Source organism: Amia ocellicauda, chromosome 21 (assembly GCF_036373705.1).
Source record: "Amia ocellicauda isolate fAmiCal2 chromosome 21, fAmiCal2.hap1, whole genome shotgun sequence".
In the NCBI taxonomy this organism is placed as follows: domain Eukaryota; kingdom Metazoa; phylum Chordata; class Actinopteri; order Amiiformes; family Amiidae; genus Amia; species Amia ocellicauda.
In genome coordinates, this window is record NC_089870.1 from 1,814,087 (window position 1) to 1,833,446 (window position 19,360).

General features: G+C 39.2%; 2 protein-coding genes across 9 annotated transcripts in view; one reads left to right on the plus strand and one right to left on the minus strand.

Moving 5' to 3' along the window:
- The window catches only part of LOC136716834 (calpain-3), a 63,483-nt gene extending 61,787 nt beyond the window's left edge, over positions 1-1,696 (plus strand). For all 8 annotated transcript variants that reach the window (XM_066694231.1, XM_066694233.1, XM_066694235.1 and 5 more), the window contains 2 exons: positions 27-85; positions 1,031-1,696. In XM_066694231.1, coding sequence (XP_066550328.1) covers positions 27-85; positions 1,031-1,057 — 86 coding nt within the window. In that variant the 3' untranslated portion in view covers positions 1,058-1,696. The remainder of the gene's footprint in view (positions 1-26; positions 86-1,030) is intronic.
- A 5,445-nt stretch (positions 1,697-7,141) lies between these two features.
- The window catches only part of LOC136717220 (zinc finger protein 106), a 59,291-nt gene continuing 47,072 nt past the window's right edge, over positions 7,142-19,360 (minus strand). The window contains exons 15-22 of the mRNA XM_066694731.1: positions 18,896-19,012; positions 16,102-16,293; positions 15,751-15,813; positions 13,072-13,191; positions 12,437-12,508; positions 12,245-12,316; positions 11,363-11,509; positions 7,142-10,928 (exon numbers count right to left, since the gene is read on the minus strand). Of these exons, the coding sequence (XP_066550828.1) occupies positions 10,872-10,928; positions 11,363-11,509; positions 12,245-12,316; positions 12,437-12,508; positions 13,072-13,191; positions 15,751-15,813; positions 16,102-16,293; positions 18,896-19,012 (840 nt within the window). The 3' untranslated portion in view covers positions 7,142-10,871. The remainder of the gene's footprint in view (positions 10,929-11,362; positions 11,510-12,244; positions 12,317-12,436; positions 12,509-13,071; positions 13,192-15,750; positions 15,814-16,101; positions 16,294-18,895; positions 19,013-19,360) is intronic.

Below are 19,360 nucleotides of genomic sequence, written 5' to 3' on the forward strand. Positions count from 1 at the left end.
TGATAAAATGTTTGATCTCTTTTCAGGAGCATTTCAGGCTTTTGATAAAGATGGAGATGGCTTAATCAAACTCAGTGTCCTGGAGGTAAGGGGAAATAAATAATAAGTTAAAAATAACCTCATCACATATTTCTACTTATAGAATGAATGCTTTTTTTTACTGATAAATTGGCTGGGATCCATTGAAAATGGGTTAAAGTAATCCACTTTAGGTTGGATGGGACTAGGGCTAGGTCTTCCCTTGATTACTTTAACCTTTCTTATGCTCTTAAGAAGAAGAAGAAAACGATCTGTAAATGTATCATCATATTGATATTTTAATAATATTACTACCATATTGTGAGACATCAATTTCAGTTCATGACAAAGTTCATGACACATGTCCAACTTTAGCTCCTTCAGAGAGATCTGTGGTGGACCTTGTGAAGTTACCACCTGTCCCTATAAAAACCAGACACAGAGACAGGAAAGGTTATTAAAATTGACTCTAAACCAAAAACAGTTAATATAGTGGCTCTCAAAAGTATTCACCCCTCCTTGGACTTTTCCACAACATGAAATCAGAATGGATTTAATCAGGAGTTTAAACACAGAAAGCGTCAATAATGTCAAAGTAAAAAATACAATCTGTAACTTTGACATTATGGACATTTTCTGTGTTGATCAGTTAATGCTGTAACACAATGAAATGTGGAAAAGTCCAAGGGGGGTGAATACTTTTGACAGCCACTGTATGTAAGTAGAGTGTGATTAAACCAGTGGTTCTTAACCTTTTTGCATGCCTGCACCCCCTGTAGCCATCCACAGTAATCCCGCACCCCCTACCATTTCACTGTTGTTGAGAGGGGGGTGGGTTGGTGAGTGGTTGAGGGGGTGGCAGTTTCTGCCCATACTTGAAACGTTTATAAACAAATTAATAAGCCATGTTTCCCACACAGTGAAAGCATATCTCACACCCCCAGTGGATAGTGGTGACCCTGTAATGTGGAGTTGTGCTTTTGACTGCTGTTGATGTGTTTGTGTTGTGCAGTGGCTCCAGCTGACCATGTACGCCTAGTGGTGAACTACAGTAGCAGCAGCAGTAGGTGAGCTGGACTCTCCAATCGGGATTGACGACAGACTACGCCAGCCTTTACCTCATTTTTCACAGGAGCAGCCTCAGCTGTCCATCAGACTTTTACCACACTCTAGCCCCCTATTTCCCCTGCCACCCCACCCCACCCCACCCCACCGCCCTTCGTCCAGGGTCTGCATCCCTCACTGCAGTCCCTCACTGAGCACCTCCTTCTCTTTTCTGTTGTATAACTCACATTGCCATAAGTCACTGCCTCCTCCACTATCTGCCATGTAGCAAATCCCCAAGCATTTCCCTCTCAAACTTCACTGTCTCTCTCTTTCCCCCAGTAATTATTGTAACACATTACCTGATATAGTGTACCTTTTTCCCTCATCTGCTGAGACACCTTTCCTGCACCCCACACATCATAACAAAAGCCAGTGTGTTCCTGCTGTCCTCAACTTCTTCAACTGGATCAACCATAGCAGACCCCCCACCCACTATCCCTTTCCCCAGCCTCATCTATTAGCCTCAAGATCTCATTAATCTCTACATGAACTACAATTGCTGTTTTTGCATCCTTATTTTCTTGAAAGCTGTTAATAACAGACTTGAGTAAACAGGTGTAATCAAAACAAATGCTTGGCTTCATTTCAGTCTCTTGAATACACAGGATTTTGAATCCACTTTTTCAAACTTCTCTGCATCTCTCCAATATACTTCCCCTTCAACTTGGAAATGTTGTGTACAAATGGGCTGGTGATCCAAGCTGACACATTTCTTATACAATTGGTATCTCCCTGACATTCACAAATCCCGGTCTTGTGTATCTGTTTTGCAGAGATGACCATCTCTGGGACAGAAGGCTCATACATTAGAACATCAAGGTTAGTTGACGATAGAGAAGACATATTTTTAATGCAAGCCTTTTAACACATACAGATAGCAGGGTAGGATTAAGAATTAGGTAAGAGATTTCAGATGTTTCACTATTCCACCTGCAACTAAAATCAAATAATTTGAGATTCATTATTTTTCATTGTGATAGTTAGAATGATCCAGAGATAATGCAAGTACAATATCACTGTCAATATATGAATATGTTGCATGATAGATAGCACCATCTCAAGGAGAACAGTATTTCCCCACTGGGTTTTATGCTTGAAACAGCTACACAGATCGTTTTACAACTAAGTGTGCAGTGTAATGTGTATGTAAACAAGCCAAAAATGTTTTGAACAAACAGGCAGATGTACAGGGACACAGCACATGCATTGCAGCTTTGGATAATTCTAGCTACCACCCTGTGGCAACTTTTGACAACTATTGTGACAACTCTCTGTGTGAAGAAGTGTCTCCTGTTTTCTGTCTTGAATGCCTTGAAGCCCAATTTCCATTTGTGTCCCGGGTTCGAGTGTTCTAGCTGATCTGGAAAAGCTCCTCTGGTTTGATGTGGTGAATGTCTTTCATGATCTTGAAGACTTGAATCAAGTCCCCATGTAGTCTCCTCTGTTCCAGGGTGAAAAGGTGCAGTTCCCTCAGTCTCTCAGTAGGACATTCACTTCAGACCTGGAATAAGTGTGGTTGCTCTCCTCTGAACTGCCTCTAGAGCAGCGATATCTTTCTTGAAGTGTGGAGCCCAGAACTGTACACAGTATTCCAGATGAGCTCTAACTAGTGCATTGTACAGTCTGAACATTACTGCCCTTCTTCTAAATTCTACACTTTTGACAATATACCCTAGCATTGTGTTTACCTTTTTAATTGCTTCCCCACATTGTTTGGATGGAGAAAGTGAGGAGTCCACATAGACTCCTAGGTCTTTCTCATGTGTTACTTCACCTAGTGCTATTCCTCCAATAGTGTAATTATAGTGGATATTTTTGTTACCTGCATGTAATACCTTGCACTTGTCCACATAGATAATATTCATTTGTGGGCAGATGAAATTCAAAGTCCCTTTGAATCACCTGTGCTGCCGAGATTGTATCTGCTGAGCCACCTATTTTAGTATCATCAGCAAATTTGACAAGTTTGCAATCTATCCCAGAGTCCAGATCAATCATATAAATTAGAAAAAGCAAAGGCCCTCGTACTGATCCCTGTGGAACTCCAGTAACAACCTCACTCCAGTTAGAAGCAACACCTCTAATCAACACCCTCTGTTTCCTAAACATTAACCAGTACATAATCCATCTACTTATATTACCCCGAATGCCTACATCTTCCAATATGAGGATGAGTCTTTGGTGTGGAACCTTATCAAAAGCTTTTATCAAAATCTAAGTATATCATATCATATGCTTTCAAATGATCTACAGCTGCAGTAGCATGTTCAAAAAATTTGAATAAATTAGTAAGACATGATCTGCCTTGTCTAAACCCATGTTGACTATCTCCAAGAATATGGTTTTCATTAAGATGCTCCTCTATTTTGTCTTGTAATTTATCCCAACAGTAATGCAGCTGAGACTGATTGGTCTGTAATTTCTTGTCTTGTAAGTTTTGTCCCCTTTCTTGTGGATTGGTATGACATTTGCCATCTTCATTTGGAATATTTGAAAAGTACTGTTGGAAATATACCATCTTGCCCAGGTGATTTGTTTGTTTTTAATTCTGCTAGTCCCTTTAGTACCTCCTCCTCATTTATCCTGATATCTCTTGGGTTTGAGTGGACTGGTTCTTAACCTGTGGCATGTTATCTGTTTTTTCTTTTGTAAAAACCTCTGTGAAAGCTTTGGGCATTCTTTCAAAAAACAAGTACCAAGTCTAAAACAATGGTCTACAATTTTAGAAAAGCAAACTTTGAAGGTATGAGGCGGCACTTAGAAGAGTTAGACTAGAGCACACTGGATACAGATTCAGTTGAAAATGGATGTTATGCAGCTCTGGAAAAGAATAAGAGACCACGTAACATTGATTTCTGAACTTGAGTGGTCTCTTAATTTTTTCCAGAGCTGTATTTTAAGAATATATTACCAAAACCAAAAAACATTGGCCAAAATGGTTTCATAGAAGTATGCAAAAAAATATCACGTCCCTAGGCTTCAGCCCATGTAGCCCATTGGCTTAACACGACCCTGATCATAGTCAATGCCAGCACTGGCTTCTAGGTCTAACATCTTGTTCCTTATACTCCTGGCATTGAGGTACAAACATTTCAGGACTTTCCTACTAGTAGTTTCCCTTGGTTTTCTTTCCTTAGTGGAACATCTCCCGGTTTGTACAGGTCCCATCTATCCCAGAAGAAACACCAATGCTCCATAAATCTAAAACCCTCTTCCCTACAACAAAATATCAACCATGTGTTAAACTTTCTAATCTCTGCCTGTCTCCCTGGTCATGCACATGGCACTGGAAGTATTTCAGTGAAAACTACCGTGGAAGTTCTGCTCTTTAGTTTCTTTCCTAACTCTTAAATTTGTCTTGCAGCACCTCTGCCATTCCTTTTCCTATGTCATTGGTTCCAATGTGGACCGTGACCACTGGATTCCCCCCGGCTTTGGCCAGTAGCCCGTCTATTAGTTTAGGGAGATCTGCAACCTGAGCACCAGGCAGACAAGATACCAAGCAGGTCTCCTTATCACTAGGTCACACTGTGTTCAATCGAGACTAACAATTGAGTCTCCTACTATAACTACCTCCCTGTTCTGGGGGAGTGGACACCATGGTGCTCTGGTGCTCAACTGCCCTCCAATCACCCTCTGAGCTGTCATTGTCCAACTCGGTGTCCAGCAGTTGGAACCTGTTGGGCATTTCTAGCTCTTGGGATGTCTCTAAGGGTTGTGCTCGCCCTTTTCTGCGGTTACGACCTACTGTAACCCAGCAGTTCTCTAAGCTGTCCTGCTTTAAGGTCTCAACTGTCCTAGGTTTTGGCGTGCACACCATCTCTCTCATGGGCTGATTGACTATTTCTTCTATAACACAAATACAATGCAGATTAACAAGCTGAGCCTCAAGATCACGGACCATGATCTCTAGGATTTCAACATGCCAACAATGTTCACAAATGAAATCTTCTTGGATGAGTTCATCCAGGAAGGCAATCATTCGGCAAGCATGACACTGTAGTGGCCACATGCTTCTAAATGTTAGTTTCTTTTCAGTCTCTAGGTTCCTGGTGCCTAGTCAACTGCTTAACTTTTTGTCACCAAGAAACAGCACGGCTGTGTCTCAACAGCTGCTTTAAGTAGCTTTAGTGTACGTGCCTTCAATTCACACCTAACTGGCTCTACCTGGCAAAGAATTCCTGCTAGTCCTTGACTAAATCACCTTTCTACAACTGATTTACTTTCACCAACTCAGCAGCTGAGCTGAATTGACTTAAATTAAGGCAAACTAGAGACAAGATTAATTTAATGTAAGGAAAAGTTAAAAGAAAATGAGGAATGCTAAGACTGGTCTGAAACTAGGAAAACAACAAGATGGCTGCCTCTCATATGTATTCTCCTGTGTCTGTTTGTGGTAAATTATAAATACTTCTGTTTACTGTTGCAAGTGTTTATTGTGTGTTAGTGTATTAGTTTGAGAGCCAGTGGTAGAATCAATGGAAATGTTAAAATAGCACAATAAATCTCTCAATAGGGTAACCTCAGTCATCATCTAAATGTTAAGTTAGACAAATGTAGCATTGTGGTCTGGTCTGATCCCACATGCTTTGGGAGAATTAATTTGCTGAATCTGGGACTAACCTCACACAAGGCAAAATCACAAGTCACACCCCTGAGTTATCAACATCCTCTGCACAGAAGGGCTACTGGCATTGCAGAGTTGTTGCTCATTTGGTTGTTGGCTAGCAAAAGGGTGAGTTCATAACAGATCAGGCAAGTTTTCACCCTGTGGCCAATGCCCATTTCATCACACATTTTAATCCACTGCTAGAGGTATTAAGTTGTTGCTGTATCCATCGGTTTAGTTTCAACAAACGATTGGACATGTAATGCAGTGTTTGTAACAAAGGGGTTATAAGCCCTAAGAAATATATGAAGGCTCACGACACTCACAAATGCACAATGGTACTTGCCAGTTTTTAAAACCATCACAAATCAGTGGTTTTACGTGAAAGATTTGGTAACATGCGTGTACTGCCTTTTTAATAATTGTAATCCAATAAACACTTGTTCAGGTTATTGGCCTGAATTGCTTTCACTGAGTTCATGTGAAACTGTCATGCATTGTTCTGTTCTGGATAATTTGCCACATTGTAGTAGCCATTAATTATGTTTTACAAAAAAATGATATCACAGCACATCAGTGAAGTGTGGGGGGGCAAACTGCAATTGTGATGGCACATGAAGTCTGTTTTTCCTTCCTTGCAATTAGTTGAAGGATATATGGTTTAACTCATCCTTCACTCAACTGGACACATTTGGACAGAAGGCCAAGTGATCCCCTGGTAAAGAAAAAATATTATTTTACCCTATTATACAGTAGGTATAGATGGGACAGATGGTAGGTGTTGCAGGCTTTGAGTTTGACCCGCATGCCACATGGTGCTTCTTTAAAAAAAGTCAAAGCCAAAAGTCACCTACTTACTGACCTAAATGATGGTGCCTTTTAGAGGAGAGGTTGAATCCAATGATTCAATGAGTTCCTGTGGCCACTAAGGGCCATGATAAGAAACAAAACTGACCCATTTGTCAATTGCAAAATACAATCCAGTATTTGATGACATTATTTTTATGAGAACAAATAAATAGACAGACAATGGATTTGTAATTTGCCATTATTAGGTGTGTTTTGACATCCAGCAAAATCAAAACTTTAATCTTCCTGCAAATCACAAAGTATAAACCTGTACCCTATTGTGTTTTTTCATTGTAGGTAGTAGAAAGTGCCTTGTGATAAATTAAGCCACAATTTGGTACAAGTTTGTATATGGCAATACACAGGTAGGGCAAAGTTTTGATGTGGTCTTGGCCAAGTCTCTATTCTCTATGTTACTCTCCAGGACCAAAGCTGTAGACCTCTGTCTGATCTGCAGAATGTGTAAATTCCATTAAAACTCAAATATTGACAAAATTAAATGAAGCACAAAACAATAATAAAACATCTTTAAAAAAAAAAGAAAAACATTACAAAGTGTTAAAAGTCTCAAACTCTTAATTTTATTGAAGTTTTTGCTTATAAAATTTTTGTAACAAGTTCACAGCTTTGTAACTCAAATTAAATGGATGGCTGCATCAGAATACAAGGTAGCATCAAAGAAACTTTGAACAGGTGCAGTAAAATCAACACATTCCTATAAATGGAAGATAAGGACAGGAAAAAAAGGATGTACACTTCAAAGAGCAAAGGTGCTATTTAAATAAAGCGAATAAGCTAGCGACCAGTGTGATAAATAAAACCTTTTATAGTACTGTTGCATCAAACCTACACAGATTGGTCACAGACTGCACACAGTATTCAACGTAGTGGCTCCCTCCTTATAGGAACTTAGGAGAGCAGGTTCATTTTGAAATCATGCAGAGATTTAAAACAGATGTGTGGTAGATTATATATTCTGTGTTTTATAAAAGTGTATTAAATTTGTCAATACTACAAAAACACGGCTCACCAACGAGCACTATTACTGTTTGAAATCCAGGCTGGGAGAATGTCGCTTCTTACATACCTTTGCTTCTTGAGAAAAACAAGTTTGTTATACAAATATGGCGTGGGCATCTGTTAAAATTTTCCTTTCATCCCTTTCACAGCCCCATTAATTCCACCTACTCTTCTCCCTTTCAAAAGAACAAAACTTCTAACAAACTCCTGTTTTAAAAACACAGTCCTACAAAATTGTGTAAAAAGGAAATAAAGTAAAAAAAACACTCATTCAATTTAAAAAAAACTAAACTCCTGGCATTCCTAAACTTCCTATAATCTTTTTCTTTTCTTTTTTTATTATATAATTTAATGTTTTTTTGCAGAATAACTATAGGCCCACAAGTGTGCAGCAAAAACGACTCGACTTGTAATAGCCATCTGTATAATGTGAAACTGGACACTTTGCTGAACAAGAAATGTAACGACAAAACACAGTATGAAGTTGAGCTCTGAAACCTCTAGACTATTGTCTACCATTTCAAACTGATGAACAAAAGCAAACCAATTAAAGTATGAGTCTATGAAGAGCACAAGTAAAAGGAGATAAAGGATATGCATTTCATGAACACAGCTGTCACTACTTATCAGAGACCTATACCCCAATAAGGTTGGATAAATGAGCTTGCAAACACTGCAACCCAGAGACATGTATGCCACTGAAATAATCTTATGGGGTAATAAATCCAACTTTTTTAATTCCGCACACTTTGCGTAAATTTGACAAAGGCAGTAATTGGCCTATAGTGGGATTCCCACTTAAATGGTTACAATTTACAATTATAATTATTTAAATTCACTAAACCTTCCCCAGGCTCATAAAGCAACTGGAGAATAAAAAACTAAATTAAATGGCACATACACATTCACTGTGACCAGTATTGAACATTGATACTAAAAAAATCTGCCTGCGCCTGTTTTTAACAAAAAGCATTCATAGACTGTCTTTCACCCTTGAACAGAAGTAATCTCCCTTTTCCAGTTTAATTGTGAGGGTATGTCTATTGAAACATCAACATTCTCTCATGATATGTCAGGAGCTACAGCACAGTGGACAGCAATGGTACATTCATGTAACCCTAAAAGTCTCACTTGGATCTGCAGATCTCAAAACCTGCATACCGGATGTTAAAGTAGCAGCTTTCTTTTCAAACTAGGTACTTGAGATCTGAATTAAAACATTAAAATTGAAAACTGAAGTAAAATGAGAAACAGAACAGAACAAATATCTAGGGTTGGCTTTTGGATGGCCATGGTATAAAAGCTTTGATTATTGCTCTCAACTCCGAAACCCCTGGCTGCTAATTTTGTGATCATTTGTGATCACCAGCGAAATGGATATTTCAAACTAAATAAATAATAAAAAAAAGGTTTAAAACACAAATCACAATCCTTTAAAGGAAAACCATGACGCCTAGTGTCCTTTTCTAGGATGCAAGACACAATGGCTACTTGACTTGAAATTATCAGCACTAACCAGAGATATTCTAATGACACGCATGAGGTTAAAAGCACAACTTGAACTCACTCACGCACAGTGTCACTGTGCTCTGTACCATCACTGCAAACAGATTCCCTTCACAAAAACCTCAAACTCAGGCACTTCAATCACGTAATATTAAGAATTAAGTGGTGCATTTTTCCACACCATCTTGTAGTTCACAACCTTACTAGTTTAAAAAGAAAAGAAAAATGAATAAAACAGAAACCCATATAAACCTCACAATGAAAACAACTAAACAGTAAGTAAAATGACAGTCAAAACATGTCTACTTCTTATATTATAACATTAGAATAAGAGAGAATAACTTTGCTTTGACCTGAATTTGTAGACTTAGCAGGACTATAAAACTGTTCAGTACTAACAGGAAAAGGCACATCATGACTGAACAGTGTCTTAATAAACACCAGCTGTTTGCTGAGGATAGAAGGACCATTTTCCTAAACCATTTTCATTATCTAGTCTAGGATTAAAAAATACATCAAAATAAATTTCAACATAATCGACCACCAGAGAATACCATTTGGAAAACTGATACCTGTGCTACAATTATTGTACTCAGAAACCCATGCCATACCATTAAATCCAATAATAAAAAAAAAAAAAAAAAAGATGTTGTGGCTTCTTTTCTTAAGTTCATTAGCTGCAGGTTTTCTGTGTATGAACGGTTGACGACATACAATTAGATAGCTGTGCTGAAGTTTCTTGGATGGTGATTAATCTGATCATACTGTTCATGGTTTGTCTGTATCTTTGTTGGTTATTTTTCCTTTGGTCTGCAGTCGACAGAAAAAGCAGGCGACTGTATTTGAACTTGATCAGAATGGAAAAGAATATAAGAGAAGGAGCAGGAAAGACTAGGGTCTGCAGTTTTCATTCACTGTCGCAGATGAAATGCCAGTGGGACTAGCTTGATTTGCTGCTTCATTTTCTGGGCTTGATCGTGTTAATTGAAGCTTAACACTGTTCCAGTGAGGTGTAGGTTCAAAGGCGAATGGCTGCCCTATAGTTAAAGGAGATACAATGCAGGCACTTTGAGCTCTGCAGGTAAGCCACCTCTTAGTGCAGGGCTTCTCAATCCAGGCCCATTGATCCCCTGTGTATTCTAAATTTCTCTTAACCATTTTGGCTAATGAATCCCTTTAACTGGACTGTTTTCTTAAAGAGACCCCTTTAAAAGGAAATTGGCTCATACAAATCTGGATGGGGTTCAGTTAATATTGACCCTGTACCAAAATCCTGGATTTCAGAAATGTATGTTTTGGAATACCATTCCCATGAGCAGGTGTCTGGAATATAAACACTTTGCAGGACTAAGGATGCTCATTACATTTCCTCCTCCAGGGGCTGCTCAAAATCAACCTGCAACTGATTAGGAGTCATTTGCACAGCTACGGGAGAACACATCTTCCTCAGTTTGAGAGACTGAATGGAGTTCAGGTTGCTATAGATCTTAAAATAAAAACTGAGAATATTATACAGTCTCTTTAAAGGATCCATTATTTAAGAATAACCAGAAGGCACAGGATTGCCCGGATGGGTTTGAGAGACTGATGTGTTATAGGCAGCTTAACCTCTCTTCGCCCTTCACAATTGTGTCATTAATGCAAGACTGGTCTGTCCCTCCAAGAGCCTCCAAGCTGACACAAGGAGATCTTCCAGATTATTATTATTTTTCTTAGGGAGGTCTTTTTGTCCATGCTTCCCAATATGGGAGAAGTTTCTTCATTAACTGTCCAGCTTACTGTCTTCTTCGGCATGCTTCTGCATGTGCTTGGGAGCATCCTGAGGGAAGTGATTAAACTGTCAGTGCATAGGTTGTTACAAATATCTAAAAACACAATAATAATAACACAATAATAATAACACAATGGTTCATGTGCTCATCATCTAAATACTTGAGTGAGTAGTGATGAGATTGAGTGTTAAAGCTCTTCATCAGTTGGTCCATGAAGAGCATTACAATGGCGTTGATTAAATGTCTTTTACTAGTAAAGCGAACAGTATATACATATTTGGATTAAGCCGTGGCCCTAAAGCAGATTGCCATGATTCATATACATAAAACTTTAAACATGTTTATTTATCACCACTATTTAAAAAAGGAAAAAATTTGACAATATTATCAAATAAAAACTAAATGAATACTGGTCATTACTTTTCAGTCTGTCTATGGGCTGAGCTGCTGGTATAGAGGGTACCTGGCAGTTGGATTTTACCTGCTTGGACCCGTTCCTGACAGTGAAGAAGGCATCACAATTCTTCCAGCGACACTTCAGAGTCTGGAAGTTGGGGTTGGTGTGGTCTGTCAGGAGGTGATGCTTAAGGTGATCCACGACCCCAAAAATCAGAGAGCAGCCATGCCACTAACAGGGACAGAGAGAGGGAGAGAGAGATTAGACCTAGAGGGAACCAGACTGAGACACTGCTGACATACAAGGCTGAGACATAAGCCACTAAAACACTGACAGGTAGCCTTTCTATGCATTGCAACAGACTAGCTGACAGTCATCCCTTCTAAGATAAATCGTTATCTGCACCTAAATTCAAGGAAGAAAAATAAGTGGATTACGGCTCTGAAGGCTGTCAGGGCTGAAAGGAATGTCTTGCCTAGAAAGACTAAAGGAACAAAGTCGTTTGAGGAGAGAAGAATACCAGGGGACTTAATTCAGGCATTGCAAGATACCTCAAAATTACATACTGTAAGTCCAGGTAAAAGAGATCAACAACACAAGGTTAAAGCCAATTTCATAGGGTGTGTCAAGAATAGGCTTGACTAATTATTTATCATCAATGTACAACCAACCAAACCAGAAATATAAGCACAATCGCCTCCTCATTTGTGAACTCTCTCTTTCGTATAGGTGTTACCCACTGTATGAAGGACCTGCTGTCTCACCAGTATTTTATTAAATGTTAAAAGTAAAACCAGAACATTTTGAGGAGGACAATTACAGTATTGTGTAAGACTTCTATATTTGAAAGATTGATGTCTGCACTTTACGGACGTTAGATCATTTTTGTAAGAAGGGGGAAAAAATGTGTTGTTCTATGCATTTTGCAGTATAAACATCTGCATTATCCTCAGCAAATAATCTTACCCAGCAGCGATAGTTCTGCATCAGATTTAACCGCACTGCTTGGATGCTCCCATCATAACATCCAGTGTAGATCTGAGAAATAAAGAATCAGTTATTCAAATATTCATCAATTAACTACATCTGCCCAACCCATTGACCATATTCTGAGCAGGGTCAAATTATTATTAATATGAAATGTGGGCCATGACTTACCATGCTCTTGTGTATTGTCATGCACATCACCATGTCTTTGTGGCCTCCATACACTTGCAATCGATCATGAGACTGAAAAAGACATTTTAAAAATGGAAGAAATTAACCAATATGACCAAGTACCTGACATACAGCATTCGGAACATAGGCAAGCGGAACTTGTCCTGACTGCGTTATCAGGTACAAACCTTTTTCCAATATTTTGGGGAAAACAGAGGTCTGCCCTTTAAAATGTGCAATATCCAAGGTATAATTGACAAGAAAACAATATTGATTTCATTAATTTCCAAAAAATACTGAGTTTGAAAAATGTGTTTGCCACAGTAGATTCCTTATAAAAGTTTACTACAGTAATTTGGCAGTTTACACACATCTTAACTCTGCTTTGGCATGGTTTTGAATTGTTTGTTTCATGGATGATCATAACTGTCCATACTTTAAAGTTAAGGATTTCACTATCATTCCTAAACTTTGCAGTGGTTATACAATGGTACACTGCAGTACAATTTTTATAGCATGTTCTGCAAACCTATATTAGCCCTCAGCCCTTCTATAGTTCTTTACTGTTCTGTGCAAATTTATATTAAAGCTAATGCCTCCTTCTGCTCATGGGAGCTGCTGTTGACTGTGCTTACCTGAAGCTCATAGACCCGTACCAATTTGTCCAGACAGGCAGTGACCATGACCTTCCCCAGGATGGCAACCACTGTGACTGCATGGCTGTGGCCCTTGTAAATACGCACCAGTTCTCCAGTCTGTGCAGAGACAAGGAATGGGAGGGATGAGAGAAAGAGACAGTGCACAGAAATCAAACCAGACAGGAGATCTTTGGAGCACATTTATGCTGTCACACACACAAATGTGGAAGCACACACCATATTCCAAAACTCCTAATTCAGGCAAAGTATAAGCTTGAATAACAGCAATAGGCACTGTGACAAAATAGGGCAGTTGTGCTTCATACCCTGCCGCTGCGATGGAAACTAAAAGTTTGTGGTGTGAGACATTGGACTCTGTCTGTCAAGTTGATCACAGCTGTAGTGTCAACAGATTTCCATAGCAACTGTCTCTGAATTAAACTCAATGTAAGAGTATCACCTGTGGACAGTTAAAAAAACTATATGGGGCTACTTCTTATTTTTCAACATATTGAAAAATATATAAAACTTATATGGGTAAAGCTTTTTCTGTCAAATACACTAACAGGTGTGTGAATACAGTCGTCCATGAGCAAAAGCTGTGAGAATAAATTGTCATTCTCAGTTTGACTGCTCATAGCCCTTATAATAGTCATCTTAATTTGATCATTGTAGGCTATTTAAGGTTTTAGGTTAAAATTATTTTGTATTTTTATTATTATTATTATTATTGTTGTTTTTTTATTTTATTTCTTGGCAGACGCCCTTATCCAGGGCGACTTGAAACATAAGTGCAACACAAAGTGCAAAAATACAGTTAAGTAAAAGGCATCAATCATTACAAATTCAATCTAACTAAAACATAGCAATTCAAAATATAATGCATTTTACAAATTCCAATTTACAATTTACATAGGCAAGTACAGTAAGTGAGGTCCTACATCCTGGACGGTAAAAGCTAAGTGCTGTCAAGATGTAGGGTCAAAGTCAAGGGCTACAGGAAAGGGAGCAAGGAGGATGCTTTCTTTTAACCCTCTGAACATGAATTGGGCGGATTCACCCCAAAATTGGGGCATATATTACTAAGTATTAATTTATGGGGAAACGATTTGTGGTTAGAGACATGCATTTAATATTTTTTGCTGCATAACTGAGATTTGGCTGAAAAGAAACATTCATCTTTACCAGCTTTTACAATCCAATGCACAACTGCAGAACATGGGGATGGTATTGACTAATGGAAAGGACGTTGCTATAGTCTGTCATCAACCCTAGTGATCTGATTTTTTTTTTTTTACCCAATCACAGACCATGACTCTATGACTATCTAGCCAATCCAAAGGACCCTCTGAAAGCCTGGAACTCTCAGCTAATAAGGCAAGTGTCTGATTATGCACTGCTGTAGAAAGTTTACAAACGAGAAGAGGAGTGTGAAGAAGAGCGTAGCCGTAGAGGAAAGGCTTTTACATTCTGGCTTATAAACAATATGCCTTTGCTATGAACCACAATGTTTTGTTATGGCTATGGATTCAGAACAACTTTAGCTAAAAGTAGCATGCATGTATCTTGTACATGTAAGCCAGTATTTGAGTGGAAAATGAGTCTCCACCCCCTGAGACACAAAATGCAACTGAAACAGATTATCGTGTGACATAAAATAATGCAAGTGCAATATACAAATGTAAAATTACTGAAACATAAATTGTTTGCCTGTTTAAATGCAGATTAACTCAGGGTTTAAACGTTTAGTAAATTAAACTTAGATTTACAGATTTGATTCTTGAGGCTTGTGAACAGGGGTGTGCTGATACAGACCTAAATTAAAGCATTGGAGAAAATGTACTACCATGCCTTTAAGCTGTGGACCCCCAGAGATTTATTTCCTACTGTAACAAATCTGTCATCCATAGGTGTTTTTGTTTCTCTCCTCTGTGCCTAATGGTTTATTTTTTTTATTGTATAAATTGTTTATGGTTTGTTTATTTATCCATTTTGTTCTTATTTGTTCATCAATGTGTAAAGTGCTCTTGTGGCTTCCCTGCAAATGGTACTATACAAATAAAAACTGATTATGTAAAATAAATATCAAAAATCTGTTATTTTGTTCTATTTTGCAGTTGAACTTGAAATTAATGGATTCTTAAGATTTTGTGTGTGGTGTAGCCCAGTGCAAACTAATGTCTAGTTGCATAGCTATCTTTTGTTCTTATCTATGTTACAATGATTTGTGGCCTTCTATAATATCAAGTTTCAAATATCCAAAAAGACAATTGAGTGACAGAGAAGAGAAATTGGGACCGAGTAATGAAGACAAGAGTACCAGTTACCAAAAATTGTTCTCCCTGGTGAAGTAATCTGCCATTTGTATTTTATTATTTTTCTCATAGCATCATAATTAAAACAATATAATATTGTTATCCGAGGATCAACTTGCAAATAAGACACAATGTACCTAGCAGAGGTTAATGATGTGAGACAGCCAATTAACAAACCACAAGTCACTTACTGCTAATTAAAAAAAAAAAGCTGACATCAAAATAGAAAATGACACCTTCATTTGTTTTTGGTCTTGATTAAAAAGTTTATATACTATGCTGTTGACTGTCGTTGAGATGAAGATGTCAAAAAAGATGGGCAGAACTCTTGAGGGTTAAACTATGGCCTTATTTCACTTACATGGATGTTGTGTGCATGAACAGACTGGTCACTGGATCCGCTGAAAACCAGGTCATTCACAACCTAAAAACAAGATTTATTCACGGTAACGTAGAGGAAGAGGAGCAACTGTTTTCATTCACCTTTATTTACTTATACATTTAAATTCTACATGTCTTTCATCTTTGGGGGAAATAATTTAAATTCAGGTGCATTATCAGTGACAGAATGAAATATGGAGGGAGATTCCTTATATAAACAGTGGCTGATGTGTTGTGGTTCCTTAAGAGACACTTGCATGCATAGGAATGGCTTGTTTAAAAACTGTGAGGGTGCAGGCTGAAAAGACATTGATGCCTGGGAGAGACTGACCTTCATACAGAGCACAGTTTTTGTGTGCCCCTCCAGCGTCCGGAGCAGCAGCCCACTCTTGGCGTCCCTCACACTGATGGTACAGTCATAGGAACCCACAAGGAGGATCCGGCGAGCCCCCTCCTGAGCTGTGGCAATGCAGCTCACAGCCCGGGGGCCGTGGCAATCAAACACATCAAGCTGCTTGTTGGTCTGGGAAGAGAGCAGGAGAGCAGGATGTAGGAGATGGGGAAGATGGGCAATATTCAATAGGGCAAAACCAGCAAAAGTGAAGTTAAGTTTCTAGCAAAGTGAACCTACATGCAGTTGATATCCAAGTTAAGGGAAAATCTGCAGTTTTTCGAATTAGTTTTTAATACACTCGAATATTAACTGTAAGCAGTCATTGTTTCTGTAGGTGGATTTCACTCCATGCTGCTAATAAAACTGTAATTTCTTCGTGATCCCACATGGCACTTGAGATTATATCTTCCGACATAATGTGGCTGGCTCTTCCCTGTCTGTCTACAAGTTAAGCACACATCTCCGCTTCTGAAATTGAAGTATTTCCTTAGTGGGTGTGACGGATGCTTACAGCCACGTCTCGCAGCAGATAGTTAACCATCCACAAAACCTGGAACGCGTCCAGACGCTTAAGCCAGTGGAAACACCCGTGCGTCCAGGGCCTGACGCGTCCCCCAGTGGAAACAGGGCATTAGATGTTTTTCACAAATCATAGGGTACTTGCACAGGGGTTTAGTAGCTTCACAGACATTATATCCAGTTGTGTAGTAAACTATATACATATCTAGAGTGAAAATACAGTGAGGGAAAAAAGTATTTGATCCCCTGCTGATTTTGTACATTTGCCCACTGACAAAGAAATGATCAGTCTATAATTTTAATGGTAGGTGTATTTTAACAGTGAGAGACAGAATAACAACAACAAAATCCAGAAAAATGCATTTCAAAAAAGTTATAAATTGATTTGCATGTTAATGAGAGAAATAAGTATTTGATCCCCTATCAATCAGCAAGATTTCTGGCTCCCAGGTGTCTTTTATACAGGTAACGAGCGGAGATTAGGAGCACTCTCTTAAAGGGAGTGCTCCTAATCTCAGCTCGTTACCTGTATAAAAGACACCTGTCCACAGAAGCAATCAATCAATCAGATTCCAAACTCTCCACCATGGCCAAGACCAAAGAGCTGTCCAAGGATGTCAGGGACAAGATTGTAGACCTACACAAGGCTGGAATGGGCTACAAGACCATCGCCAACAGCTTGGTGAGAAGGTGACAACAGTTGGTGCGATTATTCGCAAATGGAAGAAACACAAAATAACTGTCAGTCTCCCTCGGTCTGGGGCTCCATGCAAGATCTCACCTCGTGGAGTTTCAATGATCATGAGAACGGTGAGGAATCAGCCCAGAACTACACGGGAGGATCTTGTTAATGATCTCAAGGCAACTGGGACCATAGTCACCAAGAAAACAATTGGTAACACACTACGCCGTGAAGGACTGAAAACCTGCAGCGCCCGCAAGGTCCCCCTGCTCAAGAAAGCACATGTACAGGCCCGTCTGAAGTTTGCCAACATCTGAATGATTCAGAGGAGAACTGGGTGAAAGTGTTGTGGTCAGATGAGACCTAAAATCGAGCTCTTTGGCATCAACTCAACTCGCCGTGTTTGGAGGAGGAGGAATGACCCCAAGAACACCATCCCCACCGTCAAACATGGAGGTGGAAACATTATGCTTTGGGGGTGTTTTTCTGCTAAGGGGACAGGACAACTGCACCGCATCAAAGGGACGATGGACGGGGCCATGTACCATCAAATCTTGGGTGAGAACCTCCTTCCCTCAGCCAGGGCATTGAAAATGGGTCGTGGATGGGTATTCCAGCATGACAAAGACCCAAAACACACAGCCAAGGCAACAAAGGAGTGGCTCAAGAAGAAGCACATTAAGGTCCTGGAGTGGCCTAGCCAGTCTCCAGACCTTAATCCCATATAAAATCTGTTGAGGGAGCTGAAGGTTCGAGTTGCCAAACGTTAGCCTCGAAACCTTAATGACTTGGAGAGGATCTGCAAAGAGGAGTGGGACAAAATCCCTCCTGAGATGTGTGCAAACCTGGTGACCAACTACAAGAAACATCTGACCTCTGTGTTTGCCAACAAGGGTTTTGCCACCAAGTATTAAGTCGAAGGGGTCAAATACTTATTTCCCTCATTTACATGCAAATCAATTCATAACTTTTTTGAAATGCGTTTTTCTGGATTTTTTTGTTGTTATTCTGTCTCTCACTGTTAAAATACACCTACCATTAAAATTATAGACTAATCATTTATTTGTCAGTGGGCAAACGTACAAAATCAGCAGGGGATCAAATACTTTTTTCCCTCACTATAGTTAAATGTCAATGGGCTAGAAAAAAAAAAAAAGAAAAATAATTGCAAAGATGGACAAAGGAAGCTACTGAAGATACCAAAACAAGAGATGAACAATAACCTATAAGTCAACCACATAAGTGGATCGATATAGGCTAATGGTTATAAACATATAAATATAGACACACACATTGAATGTATACAGCCACACACTCACACCATTATAAAACAATTAATTTAATTTCAATAAAACAGCATATATAGGCCCACTCAGTAACCCAACAAGGAAATAAGGCCCATTCATCTTCCCGGTGTTGGGAACCGTTGCTCATATTTCTGACACCTGAGCAGTCCGATTAAAAATCCAGAGCAAAGGGGTGTTTGTTACAGGGGCATGATCTAGCCTTGACTCTTGCAGTAGATCTCACCTTTAAGCTGATGCTGACCACAGTTCCATTTGCCAACCCAGCATAGAGCACCTTCCAGCGGCTGTGCAGACAGAGCACTCGGTCCAGTAAACAGAACTGATCAACACACTTCTGGCTCTGTGGGAGAGAGAGAGCGAGAGGAGAGTGAGAAAGACAAAGAAAGAGAGACAGGCCAGTTTTAATCTGTGTTCATCCCAACATCATTGACATTACCAAGCAAAGAATCGTTACCTTGATTGAACAGGTGGTATTTAGAACTAATTGACTCTTTTCAGAGAGCAAGCAAAAGAGTTCAGGCTCTGTCTACTCAAGTCATCCCTATATGTAAAAGGAATCCAGGACAGTAATCCCATAGTAAGTATTAAATTTGCACAATATCCCACAAGACAAACAAACAAAATCACAACAAATTTGAAAAATGACAAATGCAATACTCAGTATGAATTATATCTGAGAACATCTGGA